Raw genomic sequence first — 24,014 nt, 5'->3', positions numbered from 1 at the left:
CGTCGTGGTCTTCATCGATGTGGTAGCCTGCTTGCTCGTCGTAGTTGTCGCTGAAGGTTTCATCTGCGGGGTAGATGGTGTCGACGTGGACGAACTGGAGGAAGAGTTGGAGGTCGACAAAGGCTTTGTCAGTGCCGACTTTGAGGACATCAATGGGGTAGATTTGACCGTCAACGAAGAGTGGCCACCAGACTTAAAGTGGACTTGCTTGATGGAGTTGCCTCGTCAGACAGGGAAAAAGGTCTTGGCTGCTCTCCTCCTTCAAAACCCCTTGGGCACTGACCTTATATGGTAAGGACCAGCCCTTGTGAGACAACCTTGGATCGTCATCAGACGCTTCTCTGTGCCTCTTCCTGCTCCTGGCTTGGATTTCATGTGACCTAGGCCACTTACTGGAAGTGGTTCGCTGGGCCATCCTGCCCTGCCGTAGAGAGGCATGGCTCCATTTAGAAGCAGAGTCAGAACCCCACTGGCATTCTCGAGCCAGGAAACGAGACGTTGCTGACGATCATGCAGCGTTTTGTTGGAAAAGGACTGGCACATCTCGCAGTCCTGTATAAAGTGATGCGGATGCAGACAGTAGAGACAGTCGTCGTGGTGGTCTTCGATGTAGACATTCTTCAGCCCACAGCAGGCAAATGCCTTCAACAGGCTCTTCCTCATGGATTCAGCCATGAGGTGGGCGTAGACGATGAAAAGTCAAAGTTACTGGCATCAGGAACGGTCCACAGACTTCACACCCTCACCGGCTGCGCCGGTTGTCGATTAGTCTTCGAAAAAGATGATTTTTTTGTTGTTGTCAAAATTGATTAGAAAGTCTATTTTTTAAGAAGATAATCTGTAGAGAGAAAATTTGAGGACTCCCAACATGAACGTGCGGTACAGAAATCTGAAAATTACTGATAGGGGAGGAGTTAAGGGAGATGTTCCTATTGGCAGTATGACCCAAAATGACTACTAGAGCACAAAAGTGACTGAAGTTTCAGTTTAATTCTGAACTGCTCTATGTTACTGAGGATTCCCAGCCTGACCACAGGGAATATTCTCAGCATGTCAATCTATGAAAGATCCAATGCTGGAGAATTACACTATACTTCATCTGCCACAATTGAGTCTCCCTGAAGGAGAGTCAGTTTGCATCGTATGGGTATTCCAAGAAAGCCTCATTCATGGGTACCAGACTTGACATACTACACATAGAATAATAGTAATCCATTAATATTCACCACACTAAGTAGCATTTGTTTCTGGCTGCTGAGAATTCTAGTTACATTTGCAGTTGCTGTTGCTCTGCACCCCCAGCTTTCTCTCCTGTATACTAGCACTCCCTCAGGCCTTCACCTCAATTATAAATGTGCTACAAAACTGCCTCAAAAAGGCAATTTTGTGCCGCAAAATATCCCATTCCATGCTGTAAACTTCTGGGGGGTTGTTGGAGCATGCTGACACAGAGATGGAGCAGTGGCTGTGGTCCTTATTGATCAGCTCATGCAGAGGAAAGCAGTCAATCATACTCACTTCTCGCAGCAGGCCAAGACAACAAAAGGAGGGTGCCTTTCCTGAGAATTAGTGGTAATGAATGATGACAAGGGAAAATGGCTAAAAGGTGATGGGGATGGAAGGTGAAACCAGTGAATGGGAAGGGGTGATCAGGATTAATGTTCCCACACTGTTTCTTGCTATCCCACTTGTGCTCTGTGTCTGTACCATTTTATGTAGCTCTTTTAATGCATATTTATATTGAATAAAAAGAACATACCCTTCAATCTACAGCACAATGTATTGGGATTCACCTCTCATTAAGATTTCTGCTGTGTACACTTTGGGCCTCTTTACAGGTATGGCCGAGCGGGGAAAAATGGGCAGTAACGGATCACTGATCCCGTTCCCGCTCCGCCATACTAAGAGTATGGCCCTGGAGTGTAGGATTTACCTCAAGCATCGTGCTGGAAGTGAATCCTCTGACTCTCTGGCGAAACATTGACAGTGGAATTACTGCTGCAGTAATTCTGCCAAAAAAGCCCCATAGAGTCCTATGGACTCATAAAAAATTGGGTTTTACACCGACACCACCACTTGTGATCCAGCAGTAATTCCGACAGACCAGTGGCGGTAACAGTAATTCAGTTGGGTGGTATTGCAGCAAATTTACCGCCCGAATACCACCCAACTCGTAATGAGGCCCAAATATTTTTCAAGCTGTAGCAAAGCCAACTTTGCCTATGGGGATAGTGATAGGTGATGCAAGTCGAAGAGGGAGATGAAAGCGGAAGAGCAGGTAAGTAAATGGATGGATGCAGAGAGGATTTCCCACTTGAACAATTTGGCTGGAGCTTTTGTTGCTAGGATCCTTCAGAGTCAGATCTCTAAACTCACAACAGTAAACAAGCATTGGTAATGCCAACAGTTTTGCGTAGGCCTGGGAAAGGCATTTGCCAGGCACTGCCATAGTGTTGTTAAGAGGCCATCGATGGTAGCAGCTGCTAAATGGTGCAAGTACCTGGGCATATAATAGCAGTGCCTGGCAAATGCCTAAAACTTATACACAAGACAAAACTGTTGGCTTTGCCAATGCTTGTTTTAACATGACTTCAGTGACAGACACACATTGTGCTTATAAATCAAGTGGCTGAAGGCAGACATGGTTAAGACATTTTTATCACACCAGTAGCACGTGTACAGCTCCAATTAAGTCATTAACTCTTAGAATACTTCTTTGGAAACAAGGACATGCACTTTGAGCTGGATTTTTTAAGCCTTACCATCAAATGTTGTGCTCGAAGAGATTCCAGGAGAATGTGTTTTGGGCAGGAAGTGGGTGGGGATGGCCAGAGGGATTAAGGCCATGGGCTGTCCATGGCTGGGCAAATAACCAAACAACACCTTTATAAGCTTTGTGTCCCTTCGCATTTGCCATTTCTCTCTAGCCATATTCCATGCAATAGTTTCGGCTTATAGGTGGCACTTCAGCACCACCTAATAGCCAAAAAAAAACCTTACACCTGTTCCTAAATGTCTTCATTGTTGCACTCGTAAATGCCATTAACTCAAAGTTTCACATCCACGTCACATTTATCTGGGTCCCTCGGTCAGTCTTACCAGCCTGGGCATAAAGACTGATACGCGAAGGGGCTCAGACTGCAGCCAATAACGCAAGTTAATTCACTCATTTGGAGGCATCCGCTTGGCTTGGCTGCCCATCGTTGGTGCTGTTGAGGTATTGTACCTCTTAGTATATTTCCCTAGACCTTACCATCCTTGATTGAGATAATTCCACTACTTTTGAACACTCCTTTGCCCTTGGTGTTCTGCCTTGATATCTGTGCACTTTCTACAGGTAGACTGTGATGGATGCATGACATTCTACATGGAAAGATTCCTACATTACAAATTCTGCACCCCCAGATGCAACGTATGCTCCCAGTATCATTGCCAAGGTCAGTGGTACAGCTTTTCACAGACGTGGACCTGTTGAGGACATTTCTTGGAAGCGTATTCATTGGCAGTGCTTTGCTGATGGCGATAGTCATGGTCTCTTCCCTGCCATGAATATCCTAGCTTTAAAATCTGGTAGAGGTGGGAATGGACAAACGGGAGCGATCCAGCTCCCACTATGGTGGCTCTATGCCGCTATAACCAACCTTTGCCTTCTAACTCCTCGTCAGACTATCCATCAAACGTACTGGCCCACAAGAGGACCTGTCGTGGGTGAGGACCACGTATACAAGAGTTGCATGTAACCACACATGCAACGTAATGTATACCAACAGCCTGCAACTTACTTAAGCACTCTACCATCACACGACGCCAGAATCTTCTCAAATGGTGTTACAGGCAATCCAAAGAACCAGATTCTTTTTTAATTTTTTTATTTATTAGGCATATAGTTAATTGCAAACTGTTGCCAATCACATCGCAATCCTCCCCAGTATTCTATAACTTACAATTCTTTAAAAAAAAAATAATAATAATTTCCAAAACTTTTACCAAGGCGCAAGTCAACCCGACTTTCTCCACAATACCGGGTCTCCCACCATGCTTCAGCATTGAGCTGGAATGTCTTGAACAGACGATTGTAAAAATACAAAGTTCTGTGTGGTCTCAACTCTGGCCAGAACAGAGTTAGATGTTGCAGGGATTCAACTCGGGCATTGTACAGTCTGCATTTGAGGTTTTCTGCTCCCAGTCCATATCTACCTAAAGTGGTCTTAGTATGTAGTATGTTTAACCAGAATCTAAGTAAAAGGTCTCGGTATCTTGGACTCTGGAACTTTAGATATGATGGTGTCACATTAAAAGAGGCGGCAAGATTTTTTTTAGAGCGTATGTACCTTAGAGTAATCTCTTTTAATTTCCCTGTCTCTCCAATCAGCCCACAATATTCTTTTTACATGCATTGGATTACGACATAAAATCTCAACCGTTAACCCTAGATTTGACAGGTTGCACTACCTTGTCCAGGCCACATGCTCAATGCCCAGTCTGGGGCAACACTTTGATTTCGCAACAGAATACTAAATTGGATTGAGCAAGTAGATGTTTGTAGTTTGCTAAAGAGGAGTAGCGATTTTCATACCACTCTTACACGTAGTGATGACAAGCCGATCTCGTGCCTAATCACTGCCATGGGAACGTCATTTGAAAGATGCAGAATGTGTCAACAGAACCTTCCTTCAAGGTGGTCCCATATTTCAAAAGATAATCCAAGACAGGATTCGGCAGCATAAGGGATTGCTGGGATCACTTTCTGATTATAAAATTGTACAATCGGGTGGAATGAGAATTTCCCATATTTCCGTCCGATTATCAAACCCTGAGCGGTTAATCGTTTTATTTTGGTCTCCAGGTGATCTTTCCATGGGCTTTCACTTGAGCTCGCGCTTATCATGGCGCCTAGATATTTAATAGATGGAACCAGCCTGAGTCGATGATTGTTTAGGAGCCAACTCATGTCCTTCGTTTTTCTGGTGCTTCTGTTCTCCAAGATTCGTTTTTCAGATTTATAGGCATTAATTCGTAAACCATTTTGTTCCACATATCGTTGGAGAATATCCAATTTCTTCTGCAGGGCTCTCGGGGTTCTATCTAATATGACCACGTCATCGGCATAAAGGAGCCACCCAGTCATGTGACCATTCATCTTTGGGGAGCTGGATGGTGGAGGATCCATGACTTTTCACAGACCAGATATGAAGAAATTAAATAATGAAGCAGTTAGAGGACATCCCTGTTTTAGTCCTTTATATTTAGGTTTTTTTCCCCCCATCAAGTGACCCTCTTGGTTAAGTCTGATTAGCAATCAAGTGGGGCGATTGGGTGATAGTTTTGGGGTTTAACCTATCACCCTTCTTGAAAATTGGTACCACCACACAACGCTTCCAGGAGGTTTGAACCTGGCCCCTCTGGGCAATCCTTTTCAATAAGGTCTGGCAGAATAGCCTTTAAGATTTCGTTAGTTAGTCTGTCAGGTCTGGGGGCTAGTGACCTGCTTGCTTTTCATGATTATGGATAGAATTTCTTCTTGGTTAAAACTGATATTCCATGAAATGCAGTCAGTAGCTCAAGGGTCATCTCTTTGTTGAGTGGCGTTCACAGTGTTTCCGGTCTGGGGTTTAATTGGAAGGGACAGGTGGTTGGTTTCCCTCCATTTAGGAGTTATCACAGATTCCTCGTATTCTGTGAGCCCATTGTGTGGAGCATTGCTTCTGCATCCTTTTGATACATCAATGATCTATGTGCAGCGATCCAGTATCGATATTTCTGCTTTCACCTTTTAATCAAATGGGCCCTCACGATCAGTGGACCTTTTTGAAGTTCTCCAACTTCTTTCCATAGGAGGCGTTTTTGAATACAGATCATGTCATGTCATTAAAACAATGTTTTTGTTTCAAGTGCGGTCTGGTACTCCTTTGCAAATGTTCTCAAAATGCTATCAGCACATGTTTGTAATCTGTGATGTCAGGCACATAAGAACTTTGTCTTCAATATAGATACCCATTTTCAAGGATTTGACAATCAGGCTATGATAAGAAATCTTTATAAAAAGAAATCAAGAGAATTTTGGACTATAATCAACAAAACTGTAGGCCAAACTAGAGGGACTATGTATTCTCTTATTAAAGAGGAGGTGTGGGTCAATTACTTCACCAAAAAATATCAAATACCGTCCATGTTTGCGGAAGTGTGGAATCGCTGTGATGGAATTTGCCTGGTGGGACCATGTCCTTGGGAAGAGGATGAAATGGATTGGGCTATCAACAGACTAAATCCATCAAGGGCTGCTGACCCTGACGGCATTCCCGCCTTTGTCCTAAAAAAGATTCCATCTTGTGGGCTACTATTCTAAAAATAAAATGTGACAAGATTTTTTTCTCTAACTGTATCCCAATCACATGGTGTCAGTCATTGATAATCCCAATCTTTAAAAAGGGCAATCTGCTCAATCCAACTATGGACCCATAGCGTTCACAGATGCCTCCTCAAAGGTATTTTCCATTCTGGTTTTGAGGGACCAGTAAAAAGAAATGATGCAACTAGATACTGTGTCACGTTTCCAGGAGGGGTTGTGTAAAGAAAATGGGGACTCCTCTTAATGCAACCATGATGGCTCATCTTTTGGAGACAGCGAAGCATAGTCAAATGGGCCCAATTTACATGGCATCACTGGATAGGTCTTCAACGTTTGACTGCGTAATTAGATTAATCTTATGGCAGAAAACTTTAAGATATGGAATATCTGCAAATATGGTACAGATGATTTCAATGCTACATCGTAAAACCCATCACTCAGGAGGGCTCTCACAAAAAAGATTCCAACATTCACCGGGGTAAAACTGGGTTGCAATATGGCTGCAACCCTTTTCAATCTTTACCTCTGTGATATGGAGGAAAAATATGGAGCAGTGAATAAATAAATAAATAAATCACCCGTTAAGATTGGGTAGATTGAGATTGCATTGGATAGCATTTGCTGATAATCTGGTATTTTTTGATAGAGCAGCCATGGGGTTGCAAGCAAAGCTGGGTTCATTTCAACAGTATGCCAAAAACAACAATCCACAAGCTAATGTACTTAAATCTAAAATGGTGGTCTTCTCAGGGCAGAAAGAAAAACAAACTATGGTTTGGCCCTTGGGCTCTGAGCGGATTGAACACGTTTTGCAACCACGCTACCTGGGATGCAACTCATCGTTGGTTATGTGGAAAGAGGCCTTACTCGTCAAACTTCAACCACTGATATCCCAAATGAAATGTCTTTTTGTCAAGGTCTGTACATTTTCACTGATACCATCATTCAACTAGTACGTACTTACGGTTGAACCGATTCTACTCCATGGCCTTGATATATGTTTAATGGAATTGGGTGACTATAACTGTCTTCAGGGGCGTGTATGGAATGAAGTGCTTGGGTTCTCTGGGTCTCTGCCGAATGCAATTATGAGGCATAAAGTGGGGTTAGTTTCCTCATCTTCAAGGTTTCTCTGGAGGCAACTACTCAAAAATCTTAGATCCACCTCAAAACTGTATATGTGGATTTGAGTAGTATGATGGAATCTGCTACTAAGTCCGTAAAGGAGTATGTGCATAGAATGAAAGCTTTTCTGTCCTCCATTGGTTCATATGACGAGGAATTAATATATTGTCCAGAGAGCGTTCAAAATAAACTATTTACACTTGATTGGATAAATACGATTGAGTCAATGGGAACATATAGCCTCCATAAAGAATATGCATGTTTCCTGAGGAAAAGGGATCAATTATGCCCCTACATAATTCCATAATTCAATTCTCTTGTAACAATGAACGTGCACTTTATATGAGATTTCAGTTTAATCACTTTTTAACCAGGCAACGCTGTAAACATTGGGCAGCCTTTAAGGCTACAGGTATGAATATACACTGTCGATTCTGTACTAACCCTTCAGAACTTGAAACCATAAAACACTATTTAACAAACTGTCCCTATTTTAGGTATACAAGGATACAGCTATTTGGCTTAGACTATGCAACAGAAAGTGAATTTTCCTTCAATGTATTTTGGGCAAGGCTCATGTGGGGTGAGAACAACTCACTGATAATAGCCATAACTCGATTATTTACCAAGATGGATTCACAATTATAGATCTGTGGAAATGTTAAATTTCTCTGAAGATTTTTTTTATATATGTATTAACTGTTGTGAAGTATGTATACTAATAGGAACTGTTTAGAACCAGTCATGAAAGTAGAACATTGTAAATTGATATAATGAATTCATGGATGTTATTTGATATGCAATTTTATATGAGAATTGAAGATTTTGCAAACGTTTTAATAAGGCATATACAATAAAAAAATAAAAATTATAGAGAGTCTACCAAAAGACGTGCACATAAGAGAATATTGCAATTAGCTGATCTTAATCTGGGATCTTTTTGATTAACGCTCAAGATACCCCTAGTTACGCCAAGGGTGCCTGGTCCAACTCTGGCTTAGTCTGGTGGGGAATATAGATACAAGAGGGATGTCCTACCCTGTATATTTAAGTGTTTTACTATCAAATTGGTAAAACAAAATTGTGTTTTTTGTCATGAGAGGTACACTAAGGAGTAATTCAAGTGTAACATGCACATTATTTACAACCTTGTTAAACAATCGAATACACCGGTTTTCATCATATTGACCAATATTTATTGGTGGTCGTGTTCTGTTTATAATCTCAACACAGAGTATTATTGGTGATTTAATCAACAAGAATTCAAAAAGTATAAAGTGCCAATTGTGAGCAAAACCTTCACCTCCAGTGACTTGTGTAGTACTTTAATTCCAGTATGTATTAGTCACATTACAGCATACTATATACATGTACAGTTGCAAAAGCCGGACACAAAGAGGGTGACCTAATCAAAGGTCAACGTCTGGGTTTCAATCGATAATTCAGATGTCGTAGGGGGTATCCTAAACGTAAACAGTAGTAGGGCCACAGACATTTCGGCAAGATTCAGTTAAAGAGCCTTCTTCTATGGACTTGGAAGGTCTCCCTTCATTGCACTGGGACCAGGGTGTCTTTCCAAGGTGGGGTAGTCTAATTTGCTGGAAGACCAGGAGTCATGGGGACTCTCATTTGCTTGGTTCCAAAGGAGACTGGAAAGTAAGCTGGTTAATCCCCTTCAAAGCAGGAGGGGAGTCATGGTGTCATGGTGGCAATCTCAGTCAGGGCTCCTAATGTTGGAGGGATCCTGCAAAGTGGTATGAGATCCTGAATCGGCTGTATAAAGTAGCCGTTCTGGAAGCTGCAGCAGAAAGCTGGGGAACTCCGATGTGATTTGCTTTACATGGTGTGCACTTACTAGCTAGGGTTGTGAGGATTTCGCTTTCATGTTCAGCTATCTATCCACACTAATACTCATGAACAAAGGCAAAATAGAAAAACACATTCACTGGTTTTAGCACATCTTTTATTAAACATTTTTTTCAGTAGCCCATTTGTAAAATATTTATAACATATCTTCATGAAAATTCATACAAATATAAAGTGCATAACAGACTGTACCCAAAGGTTCATATTTAACAATACAATGCGTCATTGTGACAAACTATTTGGACCTTTTTGGTATCTCAGCTTACATTAAAAACCTTCAAAAATAAAACAATGTGGATGTGTAAGTTGCCATATAGCCTTGTTCACCAGCATACATTTTTATTTGATTCATTTATAGTGTGCAAAAACACACAAAGGTACAGGGCAGTGTTAACTGCATCTGGGCTCAGATGGAAAAGAAATCATTTCACATAGATTGGGAAATTAATGGGATTTAGGGGAAAAGGAAGGTGTTCAGGTTCTGCCAGAATACAAGCAATGATGAAACAGAGCGCAAATGAACTGGAAGTTTATTCTGACGGCAGGGTCTAATTACCGAGAATCATCAATTTCCTCTGGAGATGCAGCGTGAGGAAGGAATAGTTAAGATATACGAGTGTGCAGATCTAAGTGGACGTTGGGGTTGATAGCATTTCATTTTTTGCCTGAGATGTTGCGGTGCTAGACCATTCATGCATCTAAATACTAGGACAAGTATCTTGAACATTATACGTTGGCGAACAGCTAACCAGTGAAAGGACCGTCTGACATCCGAAACACAAGAAAACCTAGGGAGGTGAAAAATAAGACGAACAGCCACATTTTGTGCAGCTTGGAGTCTAGACAAGAGGTAATCAGGGAGGCCTATGTAGATTTTGGGAAAGAGCAAAAGTTGCTCAGATAGCCAATTGTGTCACCTCTTACTACTAAGATTGGTTTCCAACTTGACCGTCACAGGTCTGGATTTCAGGAGTGCTGACTCAGCCTTTCATCCTTATAGGTTGGTAAGTTGAGTACCATTAAATTGCGTAATACCACGACTTGTTTACAGTGATGAGGACAAAGTCTGTAGAAACCAAAGTATTCATATTATTCTGATTGTAGTTTTTTCCTCCGCAAGAAAAGCAACTGTATATTTATTGCCTATCAATAATGCACACTTCTCCAAATGTACCTTCAAAAACAAATCTGTATGCAAAAAGACTACCTATTAATATTTGTGATTTTACTTAAATACATTTCCTAATGTTACCTGTACATTCTGAATAAATAGCAAGCTATCGACATAACGAAGCACTCTGCTGTTTTCTTCTGGGAAATTACCAAACATCTTCAGAATAGAAGAACAGGTTTCCATCCAGTAGTTACAAAAGATTGCTTAACAGTTGGTAAAGAGATTCACCAATGAAAGACACGATTTTGATATTAATAAAAACAACTGGGCATCAAAAGTCTAACTTTATAATATTATAATATATTGTCGGTGCATAAAATATTTAAAAAATACAAGACTCTTAGAAAATAAAGGCAGCTACTTACAAAATATACATATATACATTGTATACTCTAAAAGAAAATAGAGCAAATGTAAAAAAAATAAAAATCACTGCAGACAGTTCACGAGTTCATAAGCCACTGTGTCTAAGACATTAGCAGGAAGACAATCAGCTTCTTGGTTTCCCGTCCACTGTCAGTTCAAACCTGCAAAGGAATGGAAATGCATGAATAACATGAAAGCGCAATCACATGTATTCCAAATATTTGTTCAACAAGGTGGTGTTAAAATACAAATTCTGTTCCTTCAGTTTCCCTCTCGTGTTGTTTAAGCTTGGCTTGCTTTGCTGGTACACATCCCAGTTACCTTCTGCAAGATACACATCAGACATTAACCCTACCCAATTGTAACATTGCTTAGGCTTCCTAGGAGATGCTGGCGTCCAAGTACATATACAACTGAACTGCACTAGTGTCCAGAATGCCCAAGTACCAGACAATAGGTTAGTTCCCAGTCAATAAATGTGTTATTACTGTTGAATTGTTGAAAAATCCAACTAAAGAGGAATTGTCACTCAAAGTAACTCCAGCCCGTTCAGTCCTAAGTTCCTAGTACCCTTCCCCCAAACTCCCAGCAGACCTCCCATGGAGACGTGGGTCACAGTACAGACAAAAGGCTTTTAGCTCAGCCATCGGGATTGAAGGGGAAGTACACTGCTAGGAAGGGAAAGAATACCCAGCCAGTTGCTACTCCATGGGGGGAGTTGGCATGGCATGGCGTTCCAGGAGTTTGAAGGAAAAGGGGACTAGATGTAAGACTAAGCAGCACTGACCCCCACCCAAGCGGCTTCCTTTTCAACTTCTGTAAAATAAAACACATACAATATTTTACGAACACAAGATTCACAATTTACTCGCAGAAGAGGAACCTTTAGAAGAGGCTGGTGAACGCCTGGACTGCTCTCAACCAGAGAACAGCTGTTTGAACAGTTACTACCCCCATTACTTAGATCAGCACACGATTGCAGTGTACATTAAGTTCCTTTGCTTCGTTTTCCTAATTGAATTTAAACATGTAAAGATCTGATTACCATATAATTAGGGGGTTGCAATCCACCTTGTTAATTACATGTAACCATATTAGCCATGGATGTTCTAATTTAGAAGGGGATTTGAATATACACTATTTGTTGTGCATACAGCTATCCTCAATAGTCATTCTCATTCAGGCTGTTTAAAAGGCAATCCCCTTATCTCCAATCTTAATTCTGCACTGGATCCAAAAGGGCATGCCCACACGCCGTTCTAAAACTCACAAAACCAGTTACATTTCACACGCTTCCTGCTCTTAGCAGAGCTGTTAAGTTCCGTCCCCCCTAATCTGCCATCCCCGATGCTTGCTGCACATAGTCCACAATGTATCTTTTCGAGAAATAGGAAAATGGGAGTGGCCTACCGAGGCAAGTGGCAGCAGTTTGGGGGAGGGGCCACATTGTGTCTTATTAGGATGTTCATGCACTGCTATGTGTGGCTTCTTGATTGTTAGAAGGGGGAAAGCAGAATGGTGAACAGGGAGTAGTAATACATCACACAGTCCTGCACACAGCAACGCCATCCAAACTCTACATGAGCTTGCCATACAGCCCTCAACCTGCACTTTGTCTCAGAGCAGAACATAAGTATCAAACCGAACCGGATACCTATACATGGGGTCTGGAAACACACAAACCATAAGTGTCCTCAACACAACTCACCTAAAAACATAACCGAACACATCCTTGTGTCTGTTGGTCAACATCCATCAACACAACAGTCAAGTAATCTTAGACTTCTCCTTCTAACACAAACATTTGAGTGCCAGCAGAGAGCCATGAAAATGGTAGCACAGCGCCATAGAAAAGTCGGTAACAGTGGTAAAAAAGTGTAACGACATACTTAACACACTTTTGATATGTTTCAGAAAGAGCCTTTTGTTAAATTGTTTCCCAGGGCAGGGCTTGGATCAAACACTTACAGGACCCATGAAACAGAAAGGGGGGTTGACTTCCAGTTCAACACCGGTTATGTGCAACATAAAACCAAAATTCTACACCTACACCCTACACTGTAATGTAATGTTAAACAATGCGGCCAACACATTCTTTCAAAGTAATCTTAAAGAGTCCTGAGCTTCCTAGCTCCCCTGGAGTAACAACACAAAATTTTCCAAGGACTGGCCAAAGCAAACGCTTCCAACCTACTCTTTAGACCTCCAACACAAACAAAATAGAAAGGTTCCTTCTGGGAAGGTTGGTGGCAGTTACTCATGATCTGGTCCTCTCATTTTCCACCTCCTCCTCGCAACCTCCACCCAGGATATGGGTTTTAAGATTCTCTTGTTTCTCAACCTTCGCACAGCCATTGGTGGGGTCCCTCCAGATCTTGAGATTCTCATTTGTTTCTGTGGCTCTCTCGATGACTGGCTGTTTTCAACTTCTCATTTCGCCCTTCCTGAGGCATCGGCTCTTGCATTTGCAGTATGTCCTTCTTGGACACTGGTTCACAATGGGTTCCTCTCTGTCTTCAGGCTTCACACTGAGTCCCTTGTGTGCTGTGGAATCCCATGAGCTAGCACAGTAGGTCTCGCCTAAACCTCATCTTCTCTCTAGGATTCATAATAGGTCCCTTGTGATCATACCTTCTTCTCAATAGTTCAGTCATCACTCATGGACCATGGTTCTCTTCCAGGCTAGGTCCATTGAGGACCTGGGCTTCTATACTAAGCATTCTCCCAAACTCTCTTCCTCATTACAGATGTACTTGCATGATTCAACGTCGTGATAATCGGTATTTCTCCCTCTTTCACTAGGGTCCTTGCCAGACAGTCCATATTTTATCCTCATGCCACTGGTACATTTTCTCCCCATTAGTTTAGCGTTGCTGATGAAGGCCTCTAGGCTTGGCCGTTCAGTTATCTCAAAGTGCAGGGACTGCTGGTTCTCCAGCATTAGATCTTTCATAGATCATATGCTTTCAATATTCCCAGTCGACAGCGTAGGAATTCTCAGTTACACACTTACTACTTTACTCAAAGGAAAAACGGGTGTGTTTTGTGGTCTGTCCTCCTCATTTTGGGTGCTTTCAGGCCCAGCACAGTCGAGTGTTAAGTCCCACCCCTGGAGGCCATGTTCAGATTCTAAAATGCATGTGATGAAATATTGCCTCTGCCTATAGTTAGGCTTTTATACATTAGGGTGGAGGCGGGCACATGTGAATCTATGAAAGATACCAATGCTGGATAACATGTGTTACATGTTCAACAACATACTCCTACAGAATTGGATCCTTCATAGATTCACATGCTTTGAATAGAATACATAGTTCAAGTGACAGATGGTATGGTCCAAAGGATAAAGGCCTACCTTACTGGAATAGGCGCTGCAAGACAACTCTCCCCATTCTTACTTCTGCAGCATTCCACTCCTTCTGTCAGTAATGCCTGGTAGATGTGTGGGGCACTGCCCAGGTAGCTGCCCGACATATATCCATCAGCGGGACTCCTGCCCACATTGCTGCTGATGCTGCCGTTGCCCTAGTGGAATGGGCCTGGCCGCACCTTGTTCTTTAAAGGCTTGCTGGCGTTGCGACGACAGGGATGTAGGTTTGCTTATTCTCTTGCAAGCGAGAGTCAACTCTGGTTTCACTGCAACTCGCGACCACCTCGTCCTGTTGATAAACTGTAGCGCCAATCCCCAGTTCACATGACCTCTTGCTAGGCTTTCTGGGTATTGCAGTTCTACAGATTCCACCCATGCAATGGACACGCAGTGGGGCATTACAATATTGTTCACTCTAGACACTGGAGTCCAGCAAGTTAACAGTCAAAGTTTATTCAGAAATTAGTCCTGCTAATAATTTGTTGGCAGACACTTCTAGTAAGGTGTCCTGTAAACAGGATTTCAACCACATGGACTTCAACAGGGTAGCCGGATATAGGTCTACTAATTATCCATTAAGTAAATGTATCAACTGTCAGTGCATCTGATCAAGTTTGCCACTGCCCCACGCACCAAATAGTTCTGCACAACTGTAACAATGTATTGCAATGCGATAGATTTTAAGTCATAATACTAAAACTGTATATTTTACAGATATTAACTAAAGGATACAGGAAGAAGTAACAGACCCAGGTTAGATTGGATCCACGCATATAGGTACAGGGAAGGACACCCAATGTTATACTGATACAGCCAGGATTATCAATAAAAGCAAGTGCGCTCCAGATTCCAAGATGGCCGCGATGCTGTGAACACCGCGGCCACCGAGCTCCCATCCCGAGGCCCTTGTACCTTATCTCCAGGCCGACTTAGCCCTCCCCAGGCGGTGGTTCTTCGAGGAGATAAGGCTTGGGAGCGGCTGTGATCCTTCAGCGGTGAGGCAGAAGCAAAGCAGAGTTGGGGAGCTGCCGGCCCAGAGAGCGTTCGAGGAAGCGGACTGCTGCCGGCGCTGCAGCCGGGCACCCGGCGGTGCGGTCCTCGCTACCTGGGTGCAGGGGAGGAGCTCTAAGCCCGGCCGGATGCCGGATCGCGCCTTGGGGAGTGCGTGGTACGGTGCGCCCGTCTCCTATCGCGGCGCTCCTTGTTTGCAGTTGTCGTGCCTGTAACGAGGGGCGGACCCGGTGGCGGGAGCCCCACGCCCTCGGTGGGGCGTGGAGCCCGGCGTGGGTATCCAACACCGATGCGCTCAGTGCCCGTGTGCACGGAAGGCCTTTGCCGCTCTGGGGTCCGCGTGCCCCCATCTACTTGTGGACCTGCAGGACAGCGCAAGGCGGGGGAGGTGGCCTTGATAGCTCGGGCGGCCATCACGGTGGGCCGACTCCTCTGGAGGACCGCGAGGCGGGGGTGCTCCCCGCACTGCGCGGGCACGGTGAGGGAGGAAGCGGAGTACCACTACAATGCCATTAGGTGGAATCAATCCAATTCAGGGAGCGTGACAAAGCTATCTGTGCTGGCCACAGCGAGACGGGGTCCGCCTCCCTGACCTGTCGCCTATAGATAACGTCATATAGGAGTTTAGGACAGCTCCCATCAAGTTGGCAGGGTGTCTATTGGATCTGGCCTCAACATAAGGTGAGAAGCACTCTTATTGTCTGCGCAGTGTAAGCACCGGATCTGCTGTGCCTCAAACCGGGGCCTTCAATTACATAACTGTACTTTGCATCCCTGGCAGCTTTTGTGAGGTTTAACCTGAGTCCTACGCCATGGGGTGGGGTTAGGGGTGCTTGCAGTCTTCTGGGTCACTTGCTCGCCCTCCCCTGCGGGTCCTGCTCCTCCCATGGTCTCGCCTTGGAGGTGGCACAACGGCACTGTACTCCATATCTACAGCGCTGAGCCCACTTTGCCCTCAGAGAAGCGCACCGGTGCGCACTGGACAGTATTGAGCGCCCGCTGTGTAGGGGAGGTGGGATCTGGGTGCGTCACCCTCGGCGCCCTGCCCTCCTGGCATCATGTCAAAAAATAAACTTAAGGACTCACAGTCCCTTCAGAGATGGCTGAGGAAAGTGCAGGAGAATGCCTTGACTAAAATATGGTCTATGGACATTGAGGATTCACAGGCAACACCTGATAATGGCTGCCCCCCAGGGGAAGCTGTGACGGATCTGCCCTCTTCAGTACACAAACAACCCGTTACTCAGTCCGCGCTGGAGCTCCTGTTGGCAGACATGCTTGAGAAGATTACCGTGGCTGGTCAAAAGCAAATGGACATTCTTAGGGAGGACCTGGCAGAGGGCCTCCAGGAGATCAAAAGGGACATTAGTAAGATTGAGGAGTGGGTGGATACTAATGAGAGAGCGATTCAAGACCTAGCCGAAGATGCAAGGAAGACGGACTCCCTCTTGGAAAGATTGGCTAGAGCTACGCATAATCTGGAGCTCCAGGTGGAGGACTTGGAAAACAGGTCCAGGCGCTCGAACATCTGCATTAAATCCCTCCCGGAGAACTCTCAGGACCTAGACCTCCCCCACACTGTGAAGGGCATATTCGCGGACCTCCTGGATGTGTCTGGATCAGAGGATGTCGCCTTTGATAGGATACATAGAGTGGGTCCCAAGCGTGCGGACCCAGGCGCGAGACCTAGGGATGTCCTGGTGGCCTTGCATAGCTACACGGTGAAGGAGCGGATTCTTGCTGCAGCGCGAAAAGCCAATCGTCTAACTTATTTTAATTAAGAGATTAGATCACCTTGTTCCTGCCCTGATTCACCCGGACCAATCGGGTTTTGTAAGAGGAAGGCAGACCACCAATAACCTTAGGAGGTTGGCCCACTTAATAGAAAAGGCTCACAAGAGGGGAATTCCCGCTCACCTCATGGCAATTGACGCAGACAAGGCTTTTGATCGGGTAGAGTGGGGATTTCTCTTTGCTTCAATGCTCAAGATGGGTTTTGGGCCCAAGTTCGTGGATAAGATCAGAGCCAACTACAGGAATCCGACCCTTAGACTGGCGATTAATGGGCAGCTTAAAACAAAAAAGTGTCTAAACTTAAAGACACTCCCGTCCCCTGCACACCTTACATGCTGAAATAAATCAGTCAGTTTTCAAAGCATTTACACTTATATACAGAAATGTCAAGTTAGAACGTAAATAACAACATATATTCACTTGAATCAAGAAAAACATATCATATGGCTTCACATATGTCCAGCATGGAAAACAAATCAAAACAGACAAAGTAATGTACTCCCAACTTTGAAATACAGCTTCAAGCTCTACGCGTTTCAGGGAATAACCCCTTCTTCAGGAGCAGAAGATCTGCAAATACAGATATATAGAATTAGCACTCATAACATCGCTCTCAAGATTTCAACTGCCTAAACAGATTCTACTGAAGCTATGCATTAAATGTCATTTCTACACACAAATCCAAAGAAGTTATACATGATCATGTAAAGTGGTAGTATAATCACAGAAATGAAACTTGTGCGACTCCAAAGGAAAGCCTCAAAGTGAATTATACCCAAGTAATAAAACATTTTTATGTACCTTATAAAGAAAGTATCGCCAAAAAATGCTAAGTGTATGTCTGTGCACAGCGTGCACAGAGACCAGGATCCCTGCGGAAACTCTTACAGTCGTCTTCAAAACAGTGCGGTTAAAGAACCCTAAAATGCCAAAACATATAAACACCAAATGAACAAACTAAACTTAAAAAAAAAAAACCTAAAGACTGAATTGAAACCATAATCAAGTGCACCTAAATAAAACCAACGGCCCATCCGTGCAAAACAAAAATCACCAAAATCAAAATACACCTATTGCCACCATCTCTATTGAAACCTCTAAATTAAAATCACCCCACCTTAAGGAAAACCAAGCCTGTGAACCTAACCAAACCTCCACAGTGATATATTTACCTATGGCATATTCCTGCCAACCTATCGCAGTGTATTAACTTCAGATGATTGCAGGGCGTGGAAAGTACCACATCAAACGTGAGGCATCCTGCCTTTTGTAGAATCGTACTGTGAAACTAATAAAATTGAACACTTAATATCCCTTTAAACACAATACACCTCTCACATAAAAAAAAACGCCCAAAAGGACCAAACCTTATCTTATGAGACTCCCCGTTCCACATTAAAGTAGACCGGCTCTCCTCGCATTCCCCCGCACTGCTTCCAAACCGCATATGCAGTTTTTAATGTTATTTATGCTGGTTCCGGGTTGTCACATGACAAAGTCACATGACCCTTCGGATAATCAGCAATACTATCGAGTGATGCCGACTCCGTATGCTTCTAAATGCGCGCAGGAAAAGAAAACCTGCCCGCAAAGAGAAGCTCAAGTCTTCTACTGCATGTAATCGGAAAAGAAAGATCACTTTAAGAATGAACACCAAAAGCAAATGAAAAAATAAAGACTGCATGTTACCTAGCCCTACATGCACGCACATTTAAATAAAACAATGGAATGAAAAAACTAACAAAAAATGAACAAAGTGCCAATAAACAATTGAAATGATAACCGCTCATCTAAATAGTGCTGAAACACAAAAAAAGGGGAGGGGGAAAAAAAGAAGAAGAACAAGTCTCCAATGAGGAACCAACATAGAAGAAAGACTCAAATGTATTTTTTTTTTTATAAACTAATGCATTAACAAAATACTACTCAACTACTAATCGTAAATAAAATACCTAGAGAAAAACGCAATACAAAACAAAATTCATAGTGACTAAAATAAACCAATATATACCCAACCAGGGAAATTAAAACCTAGGAGCTAAACTACTACAAGCTTGTGCTGATCTTGAACTAACAAACCACCAACTCATACATTCACCTCGAAGGAATCACCCAGTATACAACTCTGGGAGCAAACAAACCACTACATGAAACCTAGACCTCATCTATTTATACATATTTAGAGAAATGAACGTTTCTCCTTTTCCAACCATACCAATTCTCCTAAATAAAACAATTCAAGGAGAACTCCTCATTGAGACCTCTTGGAGATACAGTATCCAAGAGGTCAATCCAAAACATCTCTCTCTGAGACAACATTCTCGTGAAGTCACCTCCTCTAGGGGGTTTCTTCACCACCTCCAAAACATTAAACCTTAATTGCGCAATAGTGTGTCGGAAATTAAAATGTCTAGCTACTGAAGATTTTACATTCTTACATCTGATATGGGATTTATGCTCAGTCAACCTTTCACGAGCCGATCTGGCTGTCTGTCCAATATACATCAACCCACACGGGCACTTAATGCTGTATATCACCCCTATGGATCTGCATGTGGCAAAATCTCGAAGCTTAATTTTCTTACCCGTATGTGGGTGAAGAATATATTCTCCTTTAGCCACATTATTGCAGTGACTGCATGTCAAACAAGGGAATGTACCCTTTTTTTTTTGGTAGCCAATGTCATTTGAGTTTCCTTCAGACCTCTTTCCACACTCACAACTCTATCCCTAATATTTCTGCCTCTTCTATAGACCATCATCGGAGGGCTTGGGAACAATTCCAGAAGTAAAGGATCGTGATGGAGAATTGACCAATGTTTGTGTATAATTCTTTTGACATGCCAACTTTGTCTGGAAAATTTAGAGATGTGCAATATTGCAGCTGGTGGTTAATCCAGTGGTTAATATGTTTAAATTTAAAGTGGAAAATGACTTGAAGAAAATCAAGTTTAATTCAAAAATTCCAGTCAATCTCAAAGAGTCACAGCTTAAAGATATTGAAGCCTTGGCTAAAGATTTGGACTTAACGATTAAACCAGCGGACAAGGGTGGGGCAGTAGTAGTTAAGGACTCTGCTTTTTACCACACCCAATGTCGGGCGATGTTGAATGATAAAACCAGCGGACAGAGATCCAACCATACAGATTAGATCTCTCCAACCCGCAGTTCACCCCGGGTCTCGCTTTCATTGCTTTCCAAGCTGTCCAGTTCAGATCGACGCCTCTGTGGGAGCCAGGTGAGCGTAACAGAACACGAAGCCTACCCACAAATTCCCACCCGGGCGTTATGGATACCTCAGAGACTGACCAATTGGCCCAATTACCAGGGGAATTGAGGGCTGAAGTGCATTCCGCCCGTCAAGAAACCAATGCTCTTAGGAGAGAACTGATTTTGTCAAAGGAGCAAACTGATGACCTTGCTAAGCAACTATTGCAAAGCCAGACTGGACAAGCACCCCTACCTGGTTCTGGGGGAAATCCAGCTCCTGTGTTATCGGGTAACCCTGTGCAAATAAACCTACCAGGAAATATTCCATTAGCTCCACCCGAACGCTTTGCCGGAGATCCCATGCAAATCGGAGGGGTTAAAGGACCCTTAACCCAGAAGGAAAGAGAAAGGAGACGTCAAATGCAATTGTGCCTATATTGTGGAACTTCTTGGCATTTTCTACGGGATTGCCCTGTAAAACCACCCAAGAAGGTGGTAGGAGCTGCTGATAAAAGCTATATGGAGTCAGACTCGGGAAACGACCACGCCCGACAAGCGTAGAGGTCCGCTTGCCGAGCTTGAAGAAGGATACTCAGACCTTGCATTTCATCATACCAATGGTCCTCGTAGATCCAGGGCAGCCATCGCGTATGCACGCAGTAAGGGCATACATTGATAGCAGGGCCATAGGAAACTATGTGAACTATGAATTGGCTTCCAGGATGAATCTACCTCTCTGCCGAAAAACCACCTCAGATGTCATCACCACAGTTGATGGAACTGAAATTGCCTCTGGGCCTGTAACTCATTCCACCGCAGAGATGACACTATTGGGTCAGGATGAGCATCGAGAGACTATTGTGTTCGATCTAATCAAAGCCCCACAGTTCCAAATAATACTGGGGATACCTTGGTTGGAAACACATAATCCTTGTATTGATTGGCGAGAGAAGATAATAACCTTCCCGGATTGTGCACAAACCTGTTACCCAAAGAAAAATCAGAACGCAGGCCTGGCCACAGTAACCACAGCAGTCATGCAACTACCTCCACTTTTTGGGAACCTCAGCCTCAGAGGAAAAGGTGGTGAACCCCACCGTCATGTTCAGGAATGGGGCGGGCAAGAATCGGAGGATCGGCTGCATTAAGGGCATGATCTAAGGTATGCAGGAGTAAAAGGTTAGCTGACAGACTGAAAAAACTTAAATTGGAGAGTAATACACAGCCCGTTAATACTGTCCTTTGGCCTTGTGACAATGTTGCCCTGGCCCCATTCGACAACCGCACTACTGCCATTGCACTTTGAGATATCAACAGGGGACATGGCACAAGGAGTACATTTGACCATTAAGACACTGGCTACCAGAGTATATTTGCAACTATGTGCCTTTATACTTTAGAGCATAACCTCAGTGACCACTGGACACAGGAGTTGGCTCCCAATAAAACCAAGAAGGTGCAGAATATTAAAGATTTACTTCAGAAGGAGGGATCAGGGATGACTAGGCCATTTACCACATAGAAGAACCTAGGACCTACATGAAGGAAGTCCTCGCCATCAACAGCCCTTGACGAAAGAAATTCTACAGCAATTGTGATTCATGGAGATTAAGGCCAACATTGCTGCACCTTGGGATGCTCAGTAATCTTAACTTGCGGATTTGAAAAAAGTGTTGGAGCAAAAGACAACTGTCTGGATGAGTACTCAAATGAATTAATAGAATTGCAGGTTCAACGGTCAGACTTAAGAGGAGCAAGTTAAACACGAGCGTGATAAAACAAGATTATGTCTAAAACCGTCACACATGAAAGAACATCGGCATCTTGGGAATTCCGGCCACTGTACCAGAGGACAACCTAAACAACTTTGCCAAATCCTGCTTCCAGTCGATACTTGATATTACCATTTCATAAGAAGTTCGCTTGGACTATACACACAGGATCTTTACGTAATAACAGAAAGAAATGTGGCTGCAGATGTTACCACTAGAGTCTACATTTAAGATCAGAAAGACCAGATTATGCAAAATTAAACATAAATGAGGTTTCCCATTTCACCTCGCACTCAGTTGGGAAGGTAAGCTAGTGGGCTCACACAGTCCTCAATAAGTGAGCACTTTTTTGGGGCTCAACAATCCATCGGACAGAGTAAACATGAGTACTTGTGGAGGAGAGTGTCCCCACCTATATGTAGAAGTGCAGAAAGTGAATTTCCAGGCGCAGGAGAGGCCCAGGTTCGTTAAACCATTTTGTTCATTCTGATTAGAGGCATTAAGTAGAAACATGATGTCTGTAGTTGACAGGAGAACACTATTCTTGATCTGGTCTTACTTCATGTGTTATGTCTGGGGGCTGATCCTCAGAGATCTTTGGGCATGTTCAGTTAGGCTAATGGTTTACGCACAGAGTAGTGATTCATAGAGAAGGGGGTCTACTAATAAGATTGACATAAATTGCATTTTCGGTTACACTTGTAGAAGGCAAAATGTAATGAGGTTAGCCAGGGGATAACCGTCTCAGTGCAGGTTAGACTAGCATGCCTTTTATATTTGGTCAGTTCAGCATGATAAAGAGACACAGCATCTTGAAGTTGGATCGGACCTGTGGACCAATATATTCTGGTAATGGTGGGCCACCAAATCATCTTTATATGTGTGCAAACTCAGAAATGAACAAGCATCCTAGAAGAAATAATGCTGCATCATATATGTCACCAAGATCAATATGACGTGAGCTCTCTAAATATGTATGGTGAATCATTAAGGTGGGCTAATCAATATAGAGTACCCCATTCCTTGGGAATAATCAGGTGTATCAGTTGTCTATAGGGAAAGATCAGCACTCCAGAATAATGGTGACTGTTTCTGAAGTACTATGGGCGCAGTTCATCGTATTGCCCTGAAGGAGAGTAATGATGGGAGTGAGATGCTGATTACATTGGTTGATTTTCCGTCTTTTTTTCTTTTCCTTATTGCAGTATTATTTATCTACATGGATTTATAATTTTGATGAAAAGATACATTCATTTTTTAAAAAAAAACAGAAAGAAAGATAGGGGCTTCAAAAAAACATTCAGCCTGGATATCTGGCACTGGTCTACAGCCAAAAGCAAAAAAAAATAATTCTATCACCCATACAATCTTGCCATCTTCTTTGCCTCCATGTTATAATGTACAACCTGCTACGACTTTGATGTCCTTTGGTTGCAACATCCCAACTAGCTCCAAACGTTCCTGATCCCTCCATTCCTCAACACGATATGGTGTTATAGGTCACTCCAAGTTGTCCTAGTGATTGCATTGCCCAATCAGGGGCATTGAATATCCCCCACTGATTTACAAGGCTGACAGATAGGATTCGAGACTAAACGATGATATTCGGACATTCAGGACAGGACATTCAGCTGGCCAACAAGTTAAGACAGTATAACTGTCAATATCTGGAATGTTTCCTAAACTTTATGGGCATGATCTTTTGGGAGGAACTCCTACGCGCGACCCTGCGGTGGTACTACAGTTATGTGCGGCAGGCAACATGTCCTACTTGAAAAAATAATTCACATTCCAGAATGGGGCGGACATACACATTGTATTACCAATGGTTGTGGGGGGAGTAACCTTCCAGAGTTTCTACAGGAGTATAAGGAAGCAGAGAGCATCCATCCTTCAAATTATAACTACTTATTATGTAGAGTTGTTCAAGTTAAAAACCTGTTTTATTATAGCTTTTCAGCTTAAATTCTCTCATAT

General features: G+C 43.2%; 1 protein-coding gene across 1 annotated transcript in view; it reads right to left on the bottom strand.

Annotated features, from left to right (window-relative positions):
- Nucleotides 1-9,420: 9,420 nt before the first annotated feature.
- Nucleotides 9,421-24,014, bottom strand: part of ESYT3 (extended synaptotagmin 3) — a 392,268-nt gene continuing 377,674 nt past the window's right edge. Inside the window, exon 23 of the mRNA XM_069616612.1 lies at nucleotides 9,421-11,041. Within this exon, the coding sequence (XP_069472713.1) occupies nucleotides 11,005-11,041 (37 nt within the window). The 3' untranslated portion in view covers nucleotides 9,421-11,004. The remainder of the gene's footprint in view (nucleotides 11,042-24,014) is intronic.

Source organism: Ambystoma mexicanum, chromosome 9, assembly GCF_040938575.1.
Source record: "Ambystoma mexicanum isolate Mex_15411 chromosome 9, UKY_AmexF1_1, whole genome shotgun sequence".
NCBI classification, from domain to species: Eukaryota; Metazoa; Chordata; class Amphibia; order Caudata; family Ambystomatidae; genus Ambystoma; species Ambystoma mexicanum.
Note: the sequence above shows the minus strand (reverse complement) of the source record. Positions and strands in the feature narration are given on the sequence as shown.